General features: G+C 44.8%; 1 protein-coding gene across 1 annotated transcript; it reads left to right on the top strand.

Annotated features, from left to right (window-relative positions):
- The first annotated feature begins 8716 nt into the window (after window positions 1–8716).
- On the top strand, window positions 8717–21809 carry Gzf1 (GDNF inducible zinc finger protein 1). Its single transcript, XM_057781860.1, has 6 exons — window positions 8717–8816; window positions 11834–13205; window positions 15223–15317; window positions 16655–16822; window positions 18654–18811; window positions 19535–21809. Exons 2-6 carry the CDS (start codon window positions 11851–11853, stop codon window positions 19874–19876), a joined length of 2118 nt encoding a protein of 705 aa, XP_057637843.1. The 5' UTR covers window positions 8717–8816; window positions 11834–11850; the 3' UTR covers window positions 19877–21809.
- The last annotated feature ends 697 nt before the right edge of the window (window positions 21810–22506 follow it).

Below are 22506 nucleotides of genomic sequence, written 5' to 3'. Positions count from 1 at the left end.
TAATTTAAATGTTGCTTCTCTGCCTTATGTGTCTAAATTTTGAGAAGGACAGAGGAGCCTGACAGGCAGAAAACATAGTAGAAAGCACCTATAGAGGTGGGAGGGTCCAGGAACAGCTCCTATCCCAGTGTGAACGCTGTGGGTAGCACTAGCCACACTAGAATCCTCAAAACATTGCAAATTACCTGTCCTAGGCCATATCCCTAGCCAGCACCTCCATCACAAATAAGATTCTGGGCATTGGCATTTTACTATTTTTCAAAAGCCCTTGTGTTAATGTGTGATTAATAAAAAAGGTGATGGACCTGACAGTTGGCTTTGCCCTTAGCACCTGGGATGGGAGTTACTGGTTATAAATGTAAAGAGTTAGCTGATGGCTGAGTGCTGCTCCTGCCAGAAGCACCAGGGTTAGAGGGAACATCAGAGGCTGCAACTACAAAGGACCCACTTTTTAGTCTGAGTTATTGCTAGATTGACATGTGATTAGATTCTGGCCAATGAAGCAGAAGCTGAAGGATTGAACTGGGGGATTTTGCTTCAATTAAACCTTCACTTCCTGACTGCTAGACCACTTCATCTTGAGTGACAAGACAATCTGAATGTGACCTAGAGGTAGGGTCCTCATGCAATACCGCAACTGCATGTGGAGAGCACAACTGCCCAGAGTAGCCCGATTTAGGATTATATTACTTTATGTCTCAGCCAGTCATACCCATGATATAACTCCAAAGCCACATCTAGAGCAGTCAAACCAGTCCTACAGACTTGGTGACAAGATGAAACTCGAAGTTCAATCTGAGATGCTACTAACATGTGAAATAGCAAACAGGTTTCTGCCATGAATTCACTTAAGATCCTGGAACACTAAACATGACCCTTAGGAAGACAGGAAAGAAGAATGGAGGAGAATGAGAAGTTTCAGTGATTTGAAAGGACATGTTGCTGAGCTTTAAATACCACAAACTGTCACCTTGATACAAAAGCCCTGGAGTCAAAGAATTAAGTTCTTTAAACTCTATCCTGTCCAAAATAGCAAGAATAGAATGGTGTTCACTTTCCAGGCTTGGAACTGACATATTCTTAAGGTTCCGATTTTCCTGGCACTCTGGGAGTGTTTGAATCTGAATTAACATGACTTTCAAAAGACAAGCTTTGCTCAATATCCATTCCACACTCCACCCTCACTTCTTTCTGCTAGCGTCCTTCCAGTTCTCCCCTTCACCTCTGTTCTCCAGGTTACTGTTCCTTACTCCCTGCCCTGTCAGGGTTTCCTGCTGTGTCCCTCACATCAGCCCACCTCCCTTTTGCCCTCCCTGCACACTCAAGCCTCACCAAAGTGCACTTCACACACAAGGAACAGGCAAGCACACCCTGCTGTCAGCACCAGGCTGGCTGCTGTCACACTGCAAACCAGAGCACGCACCCAGGGACCTGGAAAAAGTAGTAAGAAAGGAGGTGACTTTTGGCGCCGCAACAGCCACATTTTGTTTTGGAGCAATAAAGGCAAAGTTGGCTTTAATCACAAATCCTCATTTTAGTCATATTTCAAGTTCTCTGCTATGGTGTTTGCCAAATTGCGAAGTTTGGATTCTGTTATAACATGTATTTTGTTATAAAAAAGACAAGATGCTCTATATCTTTGATGCTACCTTGTTGGAAAAATGGAAACAGTCTTTACATTTAGCAGTGAGGGTAAATTAATTTTTGCAGAGTTTTCTTTGCTCTCAGCAGTGATGAGGACATGGTAACGACAGAAAACTGAACTCTTTTCAAGTTCCCAAGGCTCTTGCGGCCTCTGTAATTCATGTGCCATGCCCTGGTCCCTGGAAAGAACGGTGAGAAATGCTTTAGGATTGGCCCTAAATGGAAGGACTTTGGGAACCAGGGTGGCCCGACTTAGGGCTGGAGATGGCTCAGCAGGAAGGGGCCTTGCTGCTCTTCCAGAGAACCCAGATCAATTCCTAGCATCTGCATGGTGTTTCACAGCTGTGTGTAACTCCAGTTCCCAGGTCTGATGCCCTTTCCAGCCTCCTTGGCCACAAGGCCCACCAGTGGTGCACAGGCATATATGCAGGCAAAACATCCACACAGTCAAATTAATTTTTGTTAAAAGTGGGCAAACTTATTGGAGAGAAAATGATGTCAGGGTGAGGGAGGTGTCAAAGTTGAGTCCTAGACATACAACATATATGTAGATGACTTAACTAGAAAAGTGGACACAAACAGTTAGGTTTGAAGATAGAAATCTCTAAGCCCAGATTTTAGATTACTGAATTTTCAGTACTTTGGAGACTGGAAGAGGAAACACTGAGTAGGAAGTCTGAAGTTCAAGGGAAAGGTCTGTGCTACTGCTATATAAATAGGTGAGTCATTTATGAGTCACACTATATACAGGATTGTCTCATGTGTTTTTCATATTTAATATGTTACATATGGATTAATCTCAATAGCCAAATATCATTTGGTGTTGAATTCAAATGCACTATCATTTATTTAACTATTTCTTCAGTAGTGAACATTCACGTTACCTCCATGATTTTTAAAAACTATTACACATTATAATGTTTATACATATTTTAAAAAGTGGGCAAGCTTGATCCTGATTCATAGACTGACATCTTCCCATCCACTGCCAATCCTCTCCTGGTGGACCCTGGCCAGGGGAAAGCTAGTAGCATAGGCCCAGCTACTCTGAGACAACCAGGATGGTGTGGGGTACAATGTCTTTTGGGGAATCTTACTGCTCAGGCATCATCAGCCACAGGACATAGGACCACATTCCAAACACTTGCGAGGCAGGATCCAGCATCCACAGCTCACTGAGATTGATTTGTGAGCAAACAACACAAGACCTTGGCCAGTGAGGTCATGTTCTGGCTGATCACAGCACAGTGAATAGAAACAGCAAATACAGGAGATGTTTTCTACGATGGGGGTCTCACAGCACTGCCCAGGCTGCTTAGCTCGTAGGCTCACATGTTCCTCTTGACTTTCCAGGGAATAGCCGGGACTACAGGCACAGGCAACTGCACCCATGGTCTTGGTATTAGAAAAGTGTCTTCGAGTAATGTTTGCCTTTTCAGGGAGTTACCAATTTTACTGAGTTTTCAAAGAGTTTATGTCAGTGATTTTTCTGTTTTCAGTTTAGCAGGCTCTTGCTCTCTGTGATCGCCTTCCTCCTGTTTATTTTCAGTCTTTTTTAAAAAAAGTTCTTCCACGGAAAGTGCTGAGATTAGCCTGTGCCACCACACCTGGCTTAGATCCCTATCACAAGCATCCTTTGTGAAGTGGAAATCGCGAGACTCCCAATGTCCACTAGCATGATTATTTTTAAAATTCTAATATTGCCACAAAGGAGACTATTGTGCAGACCTTTATGTGATAGGGTTCATATGAAATGTTTGAGTTTAGTAGCAGAAAAGCTCGAACTCTTGGAGGATAAGAGTCAGAAACAGCACAGACATCCCAAGAGCTGCTCAAGTTGTCTTGCCTTTAATACTGATAAGGTAATTGATTTGTGAATTTAAAATGAAATTATAGTAGACATGAAATTTATAGAACTTCGATCAAAATTTAGAGCTGTTTCTCAGGCACTGGCTTCTAGGATTTTAATATTCAATTACTGGGACCAACATAGTGGGAAGGAAGGAACTGACACCTGCAAGTGGTTCTCTGATCTCCCCAACATATGATCCTATCCCAATGTAATTTAAGAAAAAAAAAATGAGTCCTCTAATGTGTTTAAAAATCAGAGATGAGGGGGATGGAGAGATGGCTCAGTGGTTAAGAGCATTGCCTGTTCTTCCAAAGGTCCTGAGTTCAATTCCTGGCAACCACATGGTGGCTCACAACCATCTGTAATGAGGTCTGGTGTCCTATTCTGGCCTGCAGACACACAGACAGAATATTGTATACACAATAAATAAATATTTAAAAAAAAAAGTCAGAGATGAATCTTGTGGATTTGGAATCTGTAAGAACAGTCCAACGCGAGCAATGAAAATAAGATGGTTTTACACACACACACACATCTTAAGTTAATTGTCATTACCAAATGCACTTGTGAGAAAAGGCTTATATCGGGTTGTGTACTGGGTGAAGTTTTAAGTAATAATGTGCCCAAATTTAAAGCAGGTAAAAACCTGTAGGCTGTTGAAACTCAACTCTTGAACTGACCCATAATTGACACGCTAGACACAATAACATCACTGGCAGAATTTTGGAGCCTGGGACTCGCACATCACGACACTACTACCTGGTTCCTCCATCAGCATCCACACGGAACACCGCCATAGCAACTCACCCATTAAGGTGGAAGGATCGCCGGAACACTCGACCTTTAAGACCATATAGCGTCATCATTCCGCGACCACGCAGAACCAATTGCAAGACGGTTCCCTGGGAAACGCAGCGGCAGAACACGTGATCTGGGCCCCTGAGTGTTAGCTGCCCTGAGTCTCCTGGAGCAGGGACAAAGCGGTGCCCCAGGCCGCCGGGGTACTCCTATCGGCAGTGCGTGCTCACCATGGACGGCGTGGTCCGGCTTGTTGGGTGTTCGGGAATGCGACCAACAATGTCTAACGTACTGTTCACCTATCTCCTTAGGAGTGTGTAGATTGTTTCCAAAGTTTCACCGAAATAAGCGCATTGAAGTGAACACACATTATAGTTGATTTCCACATACTTCTTCAAGATGACTAACAGGGAAAAATTTTACACACACGTAAACACATGACATCTTTCCCTTTCCCCCCTCACTGCTGAGATTGCACTTCTTGTACTTGCAGTATCAAATACTATTTAACATTTTTGTCAGTTTGACTGCATGCAGTGGCTTTTATGCTGTTCCATTTTCAGCCGATTCTTCTATTCATCCAGCATTCTGCTGGTGGTTTGCTGCTGATTTCCAGAGGTTCTTTGAGGTCTGTCCTGCTGTCTTACATGAGAGTAGCTTCAGTCCCTTGCCACAAGGACGCTCATGGGTCTGTAGCTCTGAAATCCAAGGTAACCTTAAGAAGAAAGGTTAGGGCAATGACTTAACTGAAAGGGAATGAAGTGAGGTCAGCAGAGTCAAGCAGGAATCTGAGCCGAAGTAACTTAGACACAGAAAGAGGTGACTAGGCTTCCATCCAGATTTTAGTTACTTTGAAGTAGAAAAAAATTATAAAGGATTTACTAAGAGATTTGCATAGGAGACATTAAGTCACACAAGTGGAATTTAGCTAAAGGAGCTGCCTGCTAAATACCCCAGAGATAAATAGTTTGCTAATTAGGTCTGTTAGAGAGAAACAAAACTTAGGATGCTAGGATGCAAATATGTATTCACCAGGATTGGTGAGCCATTAGGATCAAAGACTACCTCTAAGAGGAAGCTTAAGGGGGCAGCTCAAAATCTCACCATCATGAAGTGTACAGCTGCCTTTAAGTCCCCTGGGTAACAACCATTCAAAAAACAAAGCAACCAAAAGACTGATGTGCCCAAACTAATTCTGACAATATGTTATATCTTTGGATATAAATATAGGAGATGTAAATCTCCTAAGCAGCCAGACTTTGCAGTCTCCTGTCTCTGTTTAAATTGTTCAAAGTTCTGGTGCCAGAGCCCAGAAGAAATGTAAGGATGAAAGCATATGTAAAATGCAGAAGCCTAATACATACATATATATATATATATATATATATATATATATATATAGAGAGAGAGAGAGAGAGAGAGAGAGAGAGAGAGATAGTAAGCCAATGAAATCTTTGTTGATGCTAACCCTTACTTGGGCCTTAGCCCCAGTTGTCAGGTACTTTTGTAAAGAGCTTTATCTTCATTAATCTCTAAGTGTGCAGAGTGATTTCTCACTAGGAAGGCAGATTTTCTATAACAACTTTGTGGGCCTAAGCAGTCAGTGTTTTCTAGCAAAAGTATTCTAAGTTACAAACCCATTAAGAGTGTGTGCAGAGCAGCGCTGGTGGGCTGTGAGGAGCTCAGAAATTAGAACCTTCAGCTCTACCTGCAGAAACAATGTCTGGATATAAAAAAAAATGAGAGAGAGAGAGAGAGAGAGAGAGAGAGAGAGAGAGAGAGAGAGAGAGAGAGAGAGAAGCTTTAACTTCCTGGTAGCTACCCACACATATGTGTCTGTACATATACCTGTCTGACAGTCCTTATTAACGCATCCAACTTTCATCCCACAAAAAGGAGGGGGTTCACTGAGCAGTGGTGGCTCACACCTTTAATCCCAGCACTTGGGAGGCAGAAGCAGGCAGATTTCCATGAGTTTGAAGCCAGCCTGGTCTGAAGAACTAGGTTCAGAACAGCTTTTTTTGAGACAGAGAAACCCTGTCGAAGAAGAAGAAGAAGAAGAAGAAGAAGAAGAAGAAGAGGAGGAGGAGGAGGAGGAGGAGGAGGAGGAGGAGGAGAAGAAGAAGAAGAATGTTGGCTCCTTAACACATCTTGTAAGTATTATATTATTTAAAGTCACAGAAAGTGGTTTCCAAGTTACACAAAATGGTTTCACTTGTGTTCCTAATGGAATTGTCAACAAGATTTAATTCTTCTGTGTAGCAAAGCAGTTATATTATACATATATAGACATATTTTTAAGATATAATCTTCAAATATAATTTGATGGCACTCCCACACATACTTTAAAATAACTTCATCTTGTAATTGAATTGAACCTTTATTTGAGATAATTGGCTTAATTCAAAGGACTCGATCACCTCTCTGCAGCAGGGGCTAGTTTCAGTAAGAGCAAGGCATTTGCCAAGTTAAAGAAGCTATCAATCCCGGTGGGCATTTCTAGTTCAAATAGGTGGCTTCCACAGCTTAGAGAAAGATGAGGTCTATATGTTACTCTTCTAGAAGACTGTATACATTTCAAAGAGGGGAAGGCACTATCTCCCTAAACTAAATGCTCCACGAAGGGAGAGTGACTCGAGATTGTCTATTCTCTTGTTCTCAGCAAGAAGATGTCTTGTTGGCTGATTGCAGTATGGAGGCGACTTCACAAAGCTTTAGCAGTGAGTTGTAGCATCAAGCATGATCGCCATTTAACAGGAATTGGACATCTAAGCAGGGCTTTCATGTTACCAGGTTTTAAAGACAAGGATGGAGCCGGAGGGGCACACACCTTTAATCCCAGCACTCAGGAGGCAGAGGTAGGTGGATCTGTGAGTTCGAGGCCACCCTGATCTACATACAGTGCTAGTTCCAGGGCAGACTAAACCACCCCCCACCCCAGAAAAAAGATGAAGGATTTAGAGCACTGTGTCATCCTTCCCACCACGTCACAGCAAGCACGCCTACGATGAGATCTGGGCCACCACGGCACCCAGGAGGGCCTAATAGTTGTTTCCAGCAACATAATTGTAGAGGAATGTGGTACAGTAGTGGTGTTGGGATATCCTGACTTATCGGGAAGCCAGGATATACTTAGAGCCACAACAGGACAACTCTAGAGGGGTAGAGCCACAATTGGACAGCTCTGGGGGTGGGGGTGTTGAGCCGCAAAAGGATAGCTCTGGAGGGGTAGAGCCCCAATTGGACAGCTCTAGAGGCTGGAGCTGCAATAGGAGCTGCTCAGCCCTGGAGGAAAGGTGTCCTGACTATTGGGAAGTGAGGCTACCTGAAGCTGGGGTGCGGTGGGGGAGGGTCTCCCTGCAGAATATAGGGATCCTGCTCCTCTCCTGGAGAATCGCTACAGCTGAGTTCTGCTCTGTTCCCTTATGGGAGCGTCCTAGCAGAGCTATCTGCTTCTTCTCAGGCCCAAGATGTTTCTTTTGCTAACACTCTGCTAAAGGGAAGCCCCCTGCAGAAATGTAGCAATGTCCTCAGCTGGAGGAAAAGTAGTTACAACTTTTCCTCCAGCTGGCCTTCCTCAGCTCCCTTAAGGAACATCCTAGCAAGGTTCTTCTGTTCTGCTTGGCCTTGCTGAGGACCCCTAGGGAGAGTCTCAGCAAGGTTTTTCAGCTCAGTCCCCAAAGGGACATCCCGCCAGGTTCTTCTGCTCTGAGCTGACCAATGAAGGTCATCATCCAAGACTCTTGAGAAAGAGATTTGGGAAGGAGGAATCACTGAAGGGTGGAGAGTCTTATATATGGCTTCTTAGGGGCAGTTTTCCCAGGGAGAAGGGGGATTGGTTAGTTTTTTCCTGCTCCGGGATTGGCCAGTTTAGCTGGTCAAGGGCAGAAATGGCTCTGACTTCATGGCCAAACTGTTTCTTTCACTGGTCCTTTTTAGCTTTTTGACTCTAATCTTAGGACCAGGTCATACTTCTTTCACTGACTGATCCTAGGGACAAAGTGTGTTTCTTTGACACTAGGGATAAAGATGTTTTTTTCTTAACCCAGGCCTCAAATACAGGGTGTGTTTCTTTCACTGGCACGGGGTTCAGAGTCAGGGTGCTCTGTTATTGGTTGTTTTCCTGCTCCAGTTGTCCCTTTTACTCTACAGTAACGACCAGCTGAGGACAAGAACGCAGCAACGTAGCCCCAGGTATTTCCAACTTGGGCAACTAACACTCCCCTATCCCCCCCCCCCCCTCCGCCATTGCTGTCTTCTGCACAGGCGTGGCCTTGGCTTGCTGCAGGTACACATCCGGAGCTACCAGCAGCCGCCCTGCCCCAAATCACGTAAAACCACGCAGCGCACAGCACAACGGCCGGAACCGCCTCTGCAGCTGGACTTGCGCGCGCAGCGCCTTCCTGGCCTGCGGGGGGCGGAGCCCACTAGGGGGCGGGGCGCGCTCGTGGCAACCATTCCGTGGTCCCCAAGTGCCGCTGTTCCTGCGGGACTGTTCCAGGGGTACGGGCCCGGCTGCGAGGTGAGTGTGTTGCGGACTGTCTGACTTAGTAGTTGTCCTCCGCCTGCTGTCCCTTGGAACGGCGGGCTGTGGGGACCCAAGCCGAGAGCAGTAGTCTGGTCCCTTTGGGCTCTGGAGGCCGGAATCGGGGACAAGGGGCTGGACCTTGGCCGCAAGAGTTCGTTCTCCCCGTAGCTTTGGAAGATCCCCTTGGTCGTCTGGGACTCTGGGGGATCACAGTGGGGACGGAGGTGGTGCCGTCAGAGAGGCCATAGCCACCAGGACTTTACACCCTGCGTGAGAGCCAGGATCCCTGGAGAGTGGGCACGCTGCGGAGAGCAGCATCTCCTGGAGGCCTAGCCTGGAAGTCCAGACCCCAAGGCTACTTAGCGACCTTGGTGAGGATGCTCGGCCTTCCCAGAGGCGGCAGAAAGCCAATGAGTGTCAGTGGAACACAGCTGTCACCAGGCCACAAATAGCCGCTCAACATGACTGGTGGCTCCCCCCCCTCCTCGCCGCCCCCCATTTGGAAGGCAAAAGAGGAAATCTGCTCATGGTCTCCTTGGTTGATGGTGAAGTCGCTGCCAGGTCTGCTGGAAGGACTTTCCATTTAGGGGGCAGAACGAGGTGTTAGGAAGTCAGGCTAGCCGTATGAGCATCAGGTAGAGAGGAGTCTATAGCCTTTGTCCCCAGGCTGCGACCTGGTGTTGGGTCCTGGAATCACGCAATTAACAGGGAGCAGACCACGGAAGTCTACTAACTAGAAGCAACTTTCTTCAAAAACACTGCTGGAGCGGTGGGGTGGGGTGGGGGGACGGACGACGACTTCTAACTAGCTAGAAAATTATTTGGTTCCCCGAGTAAGAAATATAAGCTTTTTTTTTTAAAAGATTTATTTTATTTATTATGTATACAACATTCTGCCTCCATGTATGCCCTCATACCAGAGGAGGGCGCCAGATCTCAGTCCAGATGGTCGTGAGCCACCATGTGGTTGCTGGGAATTGAACTCAGGCCCTCTGGAAGAGCTTCCATTGCTCTTAACCTCTGAGCCATCTCTCCAGCCCAAGCTTTTTTTTTTTTTATATAGTCAAAGGTTATACATAGGACAGAGAATACAGGGATTTACGGTGTCTTGGCGTCTTAGTATCTAGGGAGTGCTGTCCTCTGAGCTTGAGCTTGGAGATTTATGGCATTTCAGGAAAATCTTCCTGAGCTCGAACTAGGGGATTTACGACCTCTGATAACAGGGTGTTTGTTCAAAATGTTCCCTTGTCTGGGAGAATGCAGGGCAAAGGGTTAAAGCAGCTATCAGTCCTCATACAATCAGAAATATGTGTATAGGCTATAAGCATACAATTTTTTCATATTCCTGGACTTCTCGCGGGAACTCTGAAGAGCATTGGCTCACCACTACTGCTTCAGGCATGTCTCCTTTACTTAAGCTTCCTTGATAGGTAGCTAGTGTTTACCTGTGGAGGCCCCTTCAGTCCTTCCACAGGTGCTGATTTTACAGTCGCCTCCCTAGGAGAGTCTTTTCTGTGTTTGAGCCTGGGTACAATGGGTAGTGGTCTCTTGAATGAGATGGGCAGGCAATGGCGAAGATCAGCAGGAGTACTCTGGACGGAGGAGACTTGGAAACTAAATGGAACCTAGAAAGGGAAGATAGATTCAGGGACAGAGGTCTCAGTGAAGAGTCCACAGAGCAGAAGACATGAAGTTGGGTTAGCATTTTAGAGTCCAAAAGAGTCCTGGGGGGATAATAGCAACTGCAGGGGAAACAACTTTCATTTGGTGAGGTTGCGGTGAGAGTGGTTTTGAGAAACTTCAGTTAAATATAGACCATGAGGGCCATGAGATTTAGTTTCAAAACCCCATCAGCCAGATAACCAATTTTCTTCCTAGCTTGTCACCTGTAAGATGAGGCTCCCTCAGTACCTTTTCAGGTATATAGGAAGTCTATTACAAGATAGCAGATGTCAGGCCAGCTGGAAGTGTTTGCAGTGTTGTGTTCCTTAAAACCTCGGGATAACTGGGCCTTCGAAGAGGAGGAAGTGAAGGTTCAGAGAGGCTCTAGCCTGCTCAAGGTAGCACAGTTTAGAAATGCCAGGGAACCGAAATTATTTCAGGAGAGTATCTTTATTTACCAGGCATTTAAGGACATTGCAAATGAGGATAGGTGTTTGAACTATTATCCCAGGAAGTATGCAACAGTTTTCAGTGGTGGCAGTGATTATCAAATGACTGTTTCTTGTTCAAAGAACTAAACACGGATTTTCCTATATCTTTGGCATATGTCTTTTAGTAGATTAGAAATGACCTTGGTAAGCAAACTTTTGCCTTGAGTTTCACTAAAGGCAAGCTAATCAATCATTTGTGCTTATCACTGGGGGGTGGGAAGTCTTGCCAAAATTGTTTTCATGAATATTATCTCATGAAACCTATTCAGGAACTTTAGAAAACTGCTAAGAAGTGTAATTTTACTCTGTGTGTCTATGTTTGGGTTTTTTTTTTTTTAAGATTAGTCTTGTTTTTAATAATGTGTGTATGTCTTGTTTGGGGTATGTGTATGTGAATACAGGTACCTGAGAGGTTAGATCCCCTAGAACTGGAATGAGAGGCATCTGTGAGTCACCCAATGTGGGTACTAAGAATTAAATTTGGGTCCCCTACAAGATCAGTATGTACTCTTAACTGCTGAGCTGTCTCTCTAGCCTTGTCTGTGCGTTTTGTTTGTTTGCTTTCATTGTTTTGAGATGCGTTCTCACGTAGTTTAGGCTGGCCTCAAAGTTACTGTGTAGCTGAGATTGGTTTTGAACTCCTTATCTTCCTGAGTCTTACCCATCTAAATACTGGATTGTACCTGGGGCTATAAATCATGCCACCACATCCAGCTGTGATTTGAATCTTTCAATGAGAAAAGTTGGGTTTGTTAGTTACCGTTTATCTTCTCAAGAATTAATCTAAACCCTGATAATTTCAAGTCCCTTTTCTTCAGGGATTCATATATGAGCTTATTCGTGTTTTTGTTTTCAAAGCTGTTTTTAGAAGAAAGATGGAAAGCGGCACAGTTTTGCTGGAATCCAAATCTTCACCGTTGAACCTTCTGCATGAGATGCACGAGCTCCGACTTCTGGGCCATCTTTGTGACGTCACAGTCAGAGTAGAGTATCAGGGTGTCCGTGAAGACTTCATGGCCCATAAAGCAGTGCTGGCAGCCACCAGCAAGTTTTTTAAGGAGGTGTTCCTGAATGAGAAGAGTGTAGACGGTACCAGGACTAATGTCTGCTTAAATGAACTTCAGGTCGTTGACTTTGCTTCATTTCTGGAGTTTGTCTATACGGCCAGGGTGCAGGTAGAAGAGGATCGGGTGCAGCGGATGCTGGAAGTGGCTGAAAAGCTAAAGTGTCTGGACCTGACTGAAACATGCTTTCAGCTCAAGAAGCAGATGCTGCAGTCAGTCCTTCTGGAATCACAGAGTTTCCCTGAGTCTCAGGAGGTGGAGGCCAGCAGTGGCCCCCAGGTGAGTGTGACCCCCAGCTCCAAAGCAAGTGTACCAGGGGAGGATGCTCACTCCAGTGGCCTTGTTGATACCTCTGACTATCCAATAGAGAGTTTTGATAATGGCCTCTTGCCAGAAATACCATCCAGGAAGTGCAAGGAGAAACTGGACAAGAAGAAAGATGTGGCTAAGCCTCCCTACCCTAAAATCAGAAGACCTAGTGGGAGGCTAGCTGGAAGAAAAGTGTTTGTGGAAATTCCTAAAAAGAAATATACAAGAAGGCTCCGAGAGCAACAGACAAATGCGGAGGAGGAAGCTGCAGAGAATGACAGGTGTCCCCACGACCAAAGCCCAGACCATGAAAGGACAGAGTCAGAACCAGCTTCCAAAAGTGAGGCCTCCCCTGCTGGCGTGAAACTGGAGGAAAGCCTGCAGAAAGTGGAGGGGGAGAAGGAGGAGGAAGAAGGGAAGGATGGGGAGAAGAAGAGTAACTTCCAGTGCACAGTCTGTGAGAAGGCCTTCCTGTATGAGAAGAGTTTCCTGAAACATATCAGGCACCACCACGGCATGGCCACCGAAGTAGTGTACCGATGTGACACCTGTGGCCAGACCTTTGCCAACCGCTGCAACCTGAAGAGCCACCAGCGCCATGTGCACAGCAGTGAGCGCCACTTTCCATGTGAGCTGTGTGCAAAGAAGTTCAAACGTAAGAAGGACGTGAAACGCCATGTGCTGCAGGTGCACGAGGGTGGTGGTGAGCGGCACCGCTGCGACCTGTGTGGCAAGGGTCTGAGCTCCAAGACTTCTCTGCGGATGCACGAGCGCACACACACGGGCGATAGGCCCTATGGCTGCACCAAGTGTGAGGCCAAGTTCTCACAGCCCTCAGCGCTGAAGACCCACATGAGGTGCGACTGCCTGGGAACATTGCTGTGTGTAGCAGGGCCGTCCTGCGTGCAGGGATGTGATTTCCCAAGTACTAGAGGGTTCCTCAGTGCTAATGTGCACTGGGTGGTTGGAGATGGCTGTAGGGCGTGGACCAGCATGTTTGTGTCTGTGGGTCTTCGTTTCCCCACTGGTGCTATCTAGGACTTGGGAAATTGAGGCAACATTGAATCCTCTTTGGAGGTGTGGAGGTCTGGGAAATGGTTCTTTGGCCCTTCCTCCCAAGCTTAGAGGCCAGGGTACAGCAGAACCATCCAGCACTCTGGGTGCTATGTGCCTGGCCTCCAGGTGGCCTGAGGTCTCAAGATGCTCTGTACTTGAACAAGAGCTGGGCTTTTTCTTCACTCGGTTCCATTGAAGTTCTGTGAGATGAGCTGTAGTGCTGTAGACACTTCTCTAGCGGTCTTTCAGTGGTTGATCTAAGAATTAGGATCTAAGAATCAGACAACATTTTTTTAATTTTTTTTTAAAGGTATTTATTTTTATTTCATGTATACAGTGTTTGGCCTGAATGTACGTATGTACCATGTAAGTGCCTGGTGCCCTCAGAGGTCAGAAGGCAAATGTCAGATCCCCTGGAACTGAAGTAACCAATGGTTGTGAGCTACATGTGGGTGGGTGCTGGGAACTGAATGCTGGTCCTCTGCCGGAGCAGCAAGTGCCCTTGCCCACTGAGCCATCTCTCCAGCCTCTGAACAATGCTTTCTATTTGTTTTCAGACTATAGGTGGATAGTGAGTTCTCATATTTGTTTCCTTACAGGATTTTCTTTGTTGTTGTTTTAGACCAGCAGCTCTTGCCCCATGAGTCGCAACCCCTTTTGTGAGGATGTGTCCAATGACCCTTTCATAGAGGTTGCTAGCAGATGTTTACAATTTGTAACAGTAGCAAAATTACAATAATGAAGTAATATTGAAAATAATTTTGTGGTTGGGGGTCACCACACTATGAGGAACTGTATTAAAGGGTCACAGCATTAGGAAGGTTGAGAACCACTGGTTTAGACAATGTCTCACTGTGTCGTCCTTGTTGGTCTGAACTTGTCTGTGTAGACTGTGCTTGCTTTAGATTTTCAGTGGATGGGTCTGCCTCTGCCTCCCAAGTGCTGGGATCAAAGGCATGTGTCTCTTTATAGTTCTAAGTATATATGTTCTCATTCTGGCTGAGCAGTTGAATTTTCTACTGTATTCTGCCTTTGCCTTCCAACGTACAACAGACTGTGGGGAGGGAGCATGGCGGCTGTCAATGTTCACTTTGCCTGAGTTCAAAGTGCTTGTATAGAGTATACTCAGCAGATCATGGCGATTGCCATACCATTCTGTCTGTAACTGAAATGATCCTGTGTGCTTCTCAGCAATCTGAGAGCAGATTCTCTCTTTAGGCTGGCGAGACTGGTCATGTGTTAGGAAATAATGGCAAAATGTTTGGTCATATGGTACTTTGCCAGCAGTAGTTCCTAAGCTTATTCCAAATGAGGAAGCTTCAAATATTAAGTGATACCCTTTAATAGTAAAGTATCCAAAGGCACTTTCTGCCTCCAGTGCTGCACAGCATGAATAAGGCCAAGGGGAGATGTAGGAGCTGCTCAGTGGCTCTCCTCTGGTATGTGAAACTAAGTGGAGATAGCATCGTCGGGTCTTGTACGGAAACTCCGTTTGTGTTGGGATTATGGTAAACTATTTTTTTTTCAAGGTGGGGTTTTTCTGTATAGCCCTGGCCATCCTGGATCTTGCTCTATAGACCAGGCTGGCCTCAAAATCAGAGATTCACCTGTATCTACTTCCCAAGTGCTGGGATTAAAGGTGTAAGGCATGGGCCATCACCACCAAGCATATGGTGAACTCTTGACTGTCCCACCAGTCAGTTTTCTCAGCTCTCTTGGAGGAAATGGTTTTGCACAATACAGAGGAAATTGGAGATTGTAATGCAAAGTGACCTTTGAAATATACCCTGAGTTATCATCTGAATGTTGTACTTTCAGAATTCATACAGGGGAAAGACCTTTTATCTGTGATGAATGTGGTGCAAGATTCACTCAGAACCACATGCTGATTTATCATAAAAGGTGCCACACAGGTAAATACCCATGCTGTTGTGAATGACTGTCTTTCCTAGCTATAGAAGAAAGCTGCAGTTGCTTATTAGAAGTTGGCATCCACCATGGCAGGACAGGTTTTATGAAGCTTTTCCATCTAGTAAGAGAGGATTGCAGATCAACCTGCTGCCTGCAGTGCTGCTGTACATGTGGCATGGTCTGTGCCACTAGGTGCTAAAATAGAGCACACAGGTCTTAGACACCTAGAGGTATGAAACAGTTCCTATTGTAACTTTTCATCTCTAGGAGTCTGTCCTAAACAAATTATCCAAAATCTGAGAAAGCTGTGTGATCAGCTCTCTTCTTGCTATGTTTAGTAACAATTGGGAACAACACGATGGACCAGCTGCAAGGTCCATCTCATGCCCTACTCATGACCTGGTTCGAGAGGAAGAACTCTTGAATTATGGGCACATCTGTGCTTGAATGTTGACTCTAACAATGAATAGTTAAACATGGTCAGTGCCAACTGTTGAAAAACCTGGACAAAAACCAGGAGCAAATACTTACATGATAAATAATCATATTTAGAGAGGAGATTACCTCTATTTTAAGTTGGCTTTATTCTAGCTCAGCATTGCAGTCCTGTGGTTGAAATTTTGATGTAAACAAGACACAGATCCCAGTCCATCAGCGTGTACCGTACTCACTCATCCAGGCCTTCCTTTGCTTACACTGTCTGTATCTAAGCACTCACACTGGCCACCCTGACAGGTGAGGTGTGGACCATGTGTTCCAGGAATGCAGAACACCACTGGAAGCTGCGGAGGAGTCAGCGGCACATCACAGATTTCACTAGAGTTGGTCATTGTATATGGCTATTAATGTATTAACATTTTATGAAAGCCAATGTTTTAATGTTTGTAAAACTAGGAGCACACCAGTTGACTCCATGAGTAAGTTGGAAGAATGAACAGAGAACTTACAACATTGAAATTGCCCTGCAGTCTGGTCAAGTCGACTGGTGTGCCAGCCTAGAAGCTGCTTGATAATCCATTGTGAGGGACTTTTGTTCTGATGAGGAGCTACAGAAACACTATTGAAAATAATCCCACAAATCCCCAAAGTTGTAAAAACTTTTCTTATTTTCGGTAACGAAATTTATTAAATTTGAGCTGTCCAAACAGTAATCATTGATTCTAGTCCAATGGATTGCTGTTTGGATTTCCCAGGATATTCACCACTTTTAGCAAGTAGCAAGAGTAATGTGTTTGATGTTTAATTAGCAAGTGTCTGGTGCTGCTTGCCACGGTGTAGAGAGGAGACGAGCAGGGGTTCTTAATGACTATGTCTACTTTTGTCTCATCTTCTCATGTAGGTGAAAGGCCTTTCATGTGTGAGACATGTGGCAAGAGTTTTGCTTCTAAGGAGTACTTAAAACACCATAATAGAATCCACACTGGATCTAAACCCTTTAAATGTGAAGTGTGTTTGCGGACCTTTGCCCAGCGGAATTCCCTTTACCAGCATGCTAAAATCCACACAGGTATGGCTGCACAGTGCCAGAGAAGAGTTCAGTCTGGCAAGGAAAACAGTTCACAAGTTTTAGATGTATTACAAAGCCACTTGGAGAGTGTTGCTTTGGTATGCTGTGACTATATTAACTTCCCAGGGGGGACTGATAGTGGCTCCAAGTTTCCCAGGCTTCCATCTGGCATGGTGGGAAAAGCATGGCCAGGTTCATGGCAGCAGGAAATTAGGGATCCTCACATTGTATAGACTAGAGAGGACTAGCTGGAACTAGAGGCTGGTATAATCTTAAAAATCTGCTCTACTGCCGGGCGGTGGTGGCGCACGCCTTTAATCCCAGCACTCGGGAGGCAGAGGCAGGTGAATCTCTGTGAGTTCGAGACCAGCCTGGTCTTCAAGAGCTAGTTCCAGGACAGGCTCCGAAGCCACAGAGAAACCCTGTCTCGAAAAAAAAAAAAAAAAAATCTGCTCTACTAACCTACTTCAGCCACCCAGGAAGTAGCCAGTTTCTAAAGATTCCATAGCCTTCAAATAGTGAGCAGCCTGAGAATTAAGAACACAACACTGTGAGGCACATTTCAAATTCATTCTGAATCGAAGCTTTAGGAGAAAATGGTCAAACTCTGTTAGAATGACTTCCTCCCTCCCTCCCTCCCTCCCTCCCTCCCTCCCTCCCTCCCTCCCTCCCTCCCTCCCTCCCTCCCTCCCTCCCTCCCTTCCTCCCTTCCTTTCTTTATTTTGACAGTTTCTCTGTGTAACAGCCCTAGTTGTCCTGGAACTAGCTCTTAGAGACCAGGTTGGCCTTGAACTCACAGAGATTCGCCTGCTTTTGCCTGGGATTAAAGGTGTGTGCCACCACCACCTGGTTATAATTGCATTTTTAAAGTGATTTTTTAAGTTAAAGTATAATTATATATGATAGTATCTTTAGACTTCTCACTCCCTCTGGGCTTTGGACTGACCATACAGCCTTGCGCATGCTATATGAGTGCTGTGCCACTATATTAATTCGTGGGCCCCTATGTTTATGTTTCATTTTTGAGACAGATTTTCATACAGCCCATGAACTTGCTTTGTAGCCCATGACCTTCAATTCCTGATCATCCTCCCTCTACCACTCAAGTGCTAGGGTTACTGGCCTGGCTTCCCACATGGTTTTTATGCTTTTGAGTTTATAGTTTTTGTTTTTTTGTCTTGTTGTTGTCTTAATTAAGTTTATTTTGCGCATGTATGTGTGTGGGTGACTAAGTGCCTTGACACACGTGGAGGTCAGAGGGCAACTGTGGGAGTTGGTTCTTGCCTCTCACCACGTAAGTCCAGGAGATTGAACTCAGATCTTCCGGTTTGCTGGCAGGTACTTTTACTTACTGAGCTACCTTATAGGCCCAGTTTCTGGTTCTGAATATGGTATGCATATGGGGGACAGTCTGTGTGCAGCATGGGTGTTTATTGAGAGGGCATATAGCTTCCTGTGGTATGACAGCTTGAGCATTATGCTTGAATGGATGCAAGTCTTTCCGATATAAACAGGGAGAAAGGATGGATGTTACTGTACACATGTGCACACAACATGCTATTTGTTATTAGGACAGTGTATTACTATACACTACTGGTTTGTATTTCACACAGTGTCAGCTGCCTGCACAGAACCGACCTATTCTTGGTACAATTGTAAGTTTTGGGTATTATAGTATAGTTGATTGGCATCTCTACTAGGTGCCGCTTCCTTGAGTCATTGTGATGTAGCTTTCCCTTTTGGGGAGTGCTCAGGCTATGCAGATGTGTATCCAGTGTTAAATAAAGTAGACTGAGAAGTCACTGAGTAGTTTCCTTCTCTCTGTGTTCAGGAGAGCGGCCTTATTGTTGTGACCAGTGTGGGAAGCAGTTCACCCAGGTAAATGCCCTCCAGCGCCACCATCGCATCCACACGGGAGAGAAACCGTTCATGTGCAATGCGTGTGGGCGAACATTTACTGACAAGTCCACTCTCCGGAGGCACACCTCGGTAAGTGATAGGTAGGCTGTTTAAAAACAAAGCCCTTGGGGCTGGGCGGTGGTGGCGCACGCCTTTAATCCCAGCACTTGGGAGGCAGAGGCAGGCGGATCTCTGTGAGTTCGAGACCAGCCTGGTCTACAAGAGCTAGTTCCAGGACAGGCTCCAAAGCCACAGAGAAACCCTGTCTCGAAAAACCAAAAAAAAAAAACAAAAAAAAAAACCAAAGCCCTTCTGGTCTAGGTTGCTAGCTCTGAATACCTGTCATTATTCCCATCCAGAGAGTCCAAGGTTCTCTCTCTCCTGAATGTCCTGCAGTGACATCCAGCGAATAAGGTGGAAGGCTAAGGCCCCCTACTGCCAAGTCTATGCCAAATACTTCTTTGCAGAGGCTGCTGTACTCATTTAGTAATTAGTACCAGGGTGGTCCACTAGAAAGCATATTTAAAAGCCAGGGAGTGCTTGCTCTTTTTTGTAATTAAAAATCATTTTTTTTAATATTTACTTTTTGATTGGGAGACTGTCTATCTCTGTAGTACAGGCTGACCTCGGACCCAGCATGACCTTCCTGTCTCTGACTCCCATATGCTAGGATTATTTTTTTATAATGGGTGTGTGCCATAGTGCCAGGCCCTGAAGAGAGAATGTTGTTTTAAAAGATTCATGTATTACTAATAAGTATCTGTAAATTGGGAGACTTAGAAACACATAAAGTGACTTTTGTTTTATTTGTAGATACATGATAAGAATACGCCGTGGAAGTCTTTCCTTGTCATTGTAGATGGCTCACCTAAGAATGACGAAGGACATAGGACAGAACAACCCGATGATGAATATGTATCACCCAAGCTTTCAGGTAGATTATTACCTTTTGGTGAAAATAGCCATTTTAACAACCTATTGGAAGTTCAAGGCAGTGTGCCTGCCGTGCAGGAGAATAGTTCCACAGACACTGCTTGCAAAACAGTGGTGTCTCAGGATGCTCTACTCACCACTACCATCAGTGAGCTTGGTGAGCTGACGTCACAGACAGGCTCAATACCTGCACACCTTCCCACCTTGACCAACATGGAGTGAGAGCCTGAAGTTGTGTGCTGAACAGTCTGTGTAATTGCCGCATTCCAGGTGACGCCAGGGGCTGAGAAAAAAAGTTGTCTATCCAGAGATATAGGCAAGACTGGCCTTGAACATTTCCCCAAACTTCCATGACCTTGCACGCCTGTACCACACTTAAAGCTTTTCCAAAAACATTCTGATCTGCATGATCTTAGTTACATTTCATCAACAGATATGGCACTTAGCACAGATCCCTGGTGTAGCTGTACATGTCAGTCACACTAATGCCTGATTCCCTTGATGTCTAAACCACTGCTTGTCTTAATCAGAGTACACAGCATTGACCCAGCTTGGGAAAGTGCTGTTTGTGGTCTCCTGGTCTCGCCCTGCCTTATACTTCCATGTGTGTTTACTTTACTCTGATCCTCTTAGGGCATTTTTCTACAAAGTTAGCTATTTCTTCCTTACTGAGATAAAAGAAAACAGGATTTGTTCTGGGGACCCTAAGATGGAACTGAAGGTTGCATTTGTTCCTCCCTAATCCTCTATTTGTACATACGAAGAGGAATGACACACTGAACGTTTTCCGTGTAGTACCTTAGCATGTGTGCAGGTAGGGAGTTGGTCATAAAATTCAACCTGGGATGAGATGTGGCTGTTAATTTCATTCCCTAAATCAGATTAAGTCAAAGCTGTCCTACCAAAGAATCTCACAAAATAGTTGTCTCGTTTGCAGAGGTGTGAGAAATGAAGAGGAGATGTCAGAACATTTGACTAGTCACATTTTTACAACCAGCCTGCTGAGTGAGCCTGGCAAATCTCAAGTACTTCTGCCAGGCTTTTCTATAACGTCCAGAGTCCCCACAGTGGAAGGTGACACGGACTAGTAACTGCTACAAAGCCACCTCTTTAGGAGCATGTAAGGAGCTAGAGCAGTGGTTCTCAACCTGTGGGTAGTGACCCTTCCGTGGGTTTCTATAGCATATTAACATTACAATTCAGAACAGCAACATAATTACAGTTATTAAAGTAGCAAGACAAGGAATTTTAGGGTTGGAGGTAACCACAACATGAAGAACTGTATTAAAGGGTCACAGAATTAGGACGGTTGAGAACCACTGATTTAGAGGATACCAGAAGCCTTGGCATGCTCAATTCCTATGCCTTAACCAGTGGATAAAGAACCAGAAATGTCTCCAATGTTCCTTTGGCTTTCTCATGCTGAATTATTGCTCAGCAAACTTCACTATGAAAAATGCATTCTGTGGCATTTGCTATTCCTGATGTATGAACCCAGGGCCTTGGGTATGTGGACATTCGCCATGTGTGACCCTTAAGCATTAATTTTAAGAGCGCCTTAATGGGAGAATTATTCTGCTTTCTAGTTGATGTTTCCTGTTTTTAACTTATTAAGCTTGCTGTGAGAATACTCTGGTTTCTAAGAGGAAGATACCTTAAGTTCAGAATGAAGACAGAGCACTATAATAGAAACTGAGGGTCCTTCCACAGTGCTGACTTTGTGGTAACACCTTCAAGAAAGCCGTTAAAGCCACCAAAAGGTGTTCCAGGCACTTACAATATTTCAAACTTGCTCTTGAAGGTTCAGGGCTGAATTGTCTCACATTCAGTTGTGACCTGGCCATCCTAGTTGTGTTTACAGACAGAAACAAACAAAAGACTAGTGACTGGCACATGATCATTTTAACTGGTAAGAGTAAACCTGCCCAGCTGATAAACTGTGTTATGGAATAAAGTCATCTTGATGAGAAGGAATTTAAACAATAGATTATTTTGTTACTTATTGGAAGAGCTGTCTTGAATTTGTTTCTTTCAAAGTTCTAAATAAAATTTAATGTGTTAATAAATGTCTTTGTAAAGGTTCTGCATTTCTAAATTTATTTACGTTACTCTAACATGGTCTGTAGAAAAAAAGATTCTTAACTGAAATTAGTCTAATTTGTTTAATAGCATGAACATTAAAACTTAAAATTAGGGTCTGTAGATTTTTATTTATACAATCACCACAGGTGATTGACCTCCACAGTGTCAGACAGAAGAATGGCCCCTGCTTAGCAGTGGCCTGCATTGAGCTGGGGAGCGTACAATGTAAAGGCACCCTACCAGTCTTTGCAGTGACAAGTCAGAGTGACCATGAGGTTTTTGTCTCTTCCCAAGAGAGGAAGGTGATCCTTAAGGACATAAACCTTGGTGCTAACACCACTTTGTGGCATCTTCCTATCAATCCTAGCAGTTCGTCTGTGAGAAAGCAAGGCTGCCTTCTGTGGGCTGGTTCTAGCTGTGTTCTGGCAGCACAAACTCTCGGAGCAGGAGCATCGGGAGGGGCTGCCAAAGAGGTGACCTAGTGCTATTCCAACCATTCTTAACACAGCCTGAAAGAACCAGCTTCCAAACTGCACACAGAGCTCAAAGGGAAAGTTCACAGCGAAGCCCAATCTGAGACATTTTAAATCTGAGACACTTAAGATTCCTTTCTTAATTCTCTCATGTTGTTGTGTCTTCCTTTGTTCTTCACAGCTTATATACCCAATAAAATCTTTCAGGCTATATAGGAGTCACACACAGAGATCACATTCCAATTCTTAATTGATTAAAAAGAGTCATCCTGATAACTCACAAGCAATATTTCTAAA

The sequence above is a fragment of the Chionomys nivalis genome, chromosome 9 (genome assembly GCF_950005125.1).
Source record: "Chionomys nivalis chromosome 9, mChiNiv1.1, whole genome shotgun sequence".
Classification (NCBI taxonomy): Eukaryota; Metazoa; Chordata; class Mammalia; order Rodentia; family Cricetidae; genus Chionomys; species Chionomys nivalis.
The sequence above is the reverse complement of the archived record's forward strand: the minus strand, read 5'-3'. Positions and strand labels throughout refer to the sequence as shown.

What these genes read in the sequence shown, in the direction of transcription:
- Gzf1 (XM_057781860.1), top strand. Translation starts at nt 11,851, where the DNA reads ATGGAAAGCGGCACAGTTTTGCTGGAATCCAAATCTTCACCGTTGAAC. An exon ending in GCGCTGAAGACCCACATGAG is followed by an intron (nt 13,206 to 15,222) that starts GTGCGACTGCCT and finishes TTGTACTTTCAG; the next exon opens with AATTCATACAGGGGAAAGAC. An exon ending in TCATAAAAGGTGCCACACAG is followed by an intron (nt 15,318 to 16,654) that starts GTAAATACCCAT and finishes CTTCTCATGTAG; the next exon opens with GTGAAAGGCCTTTCATGTGT.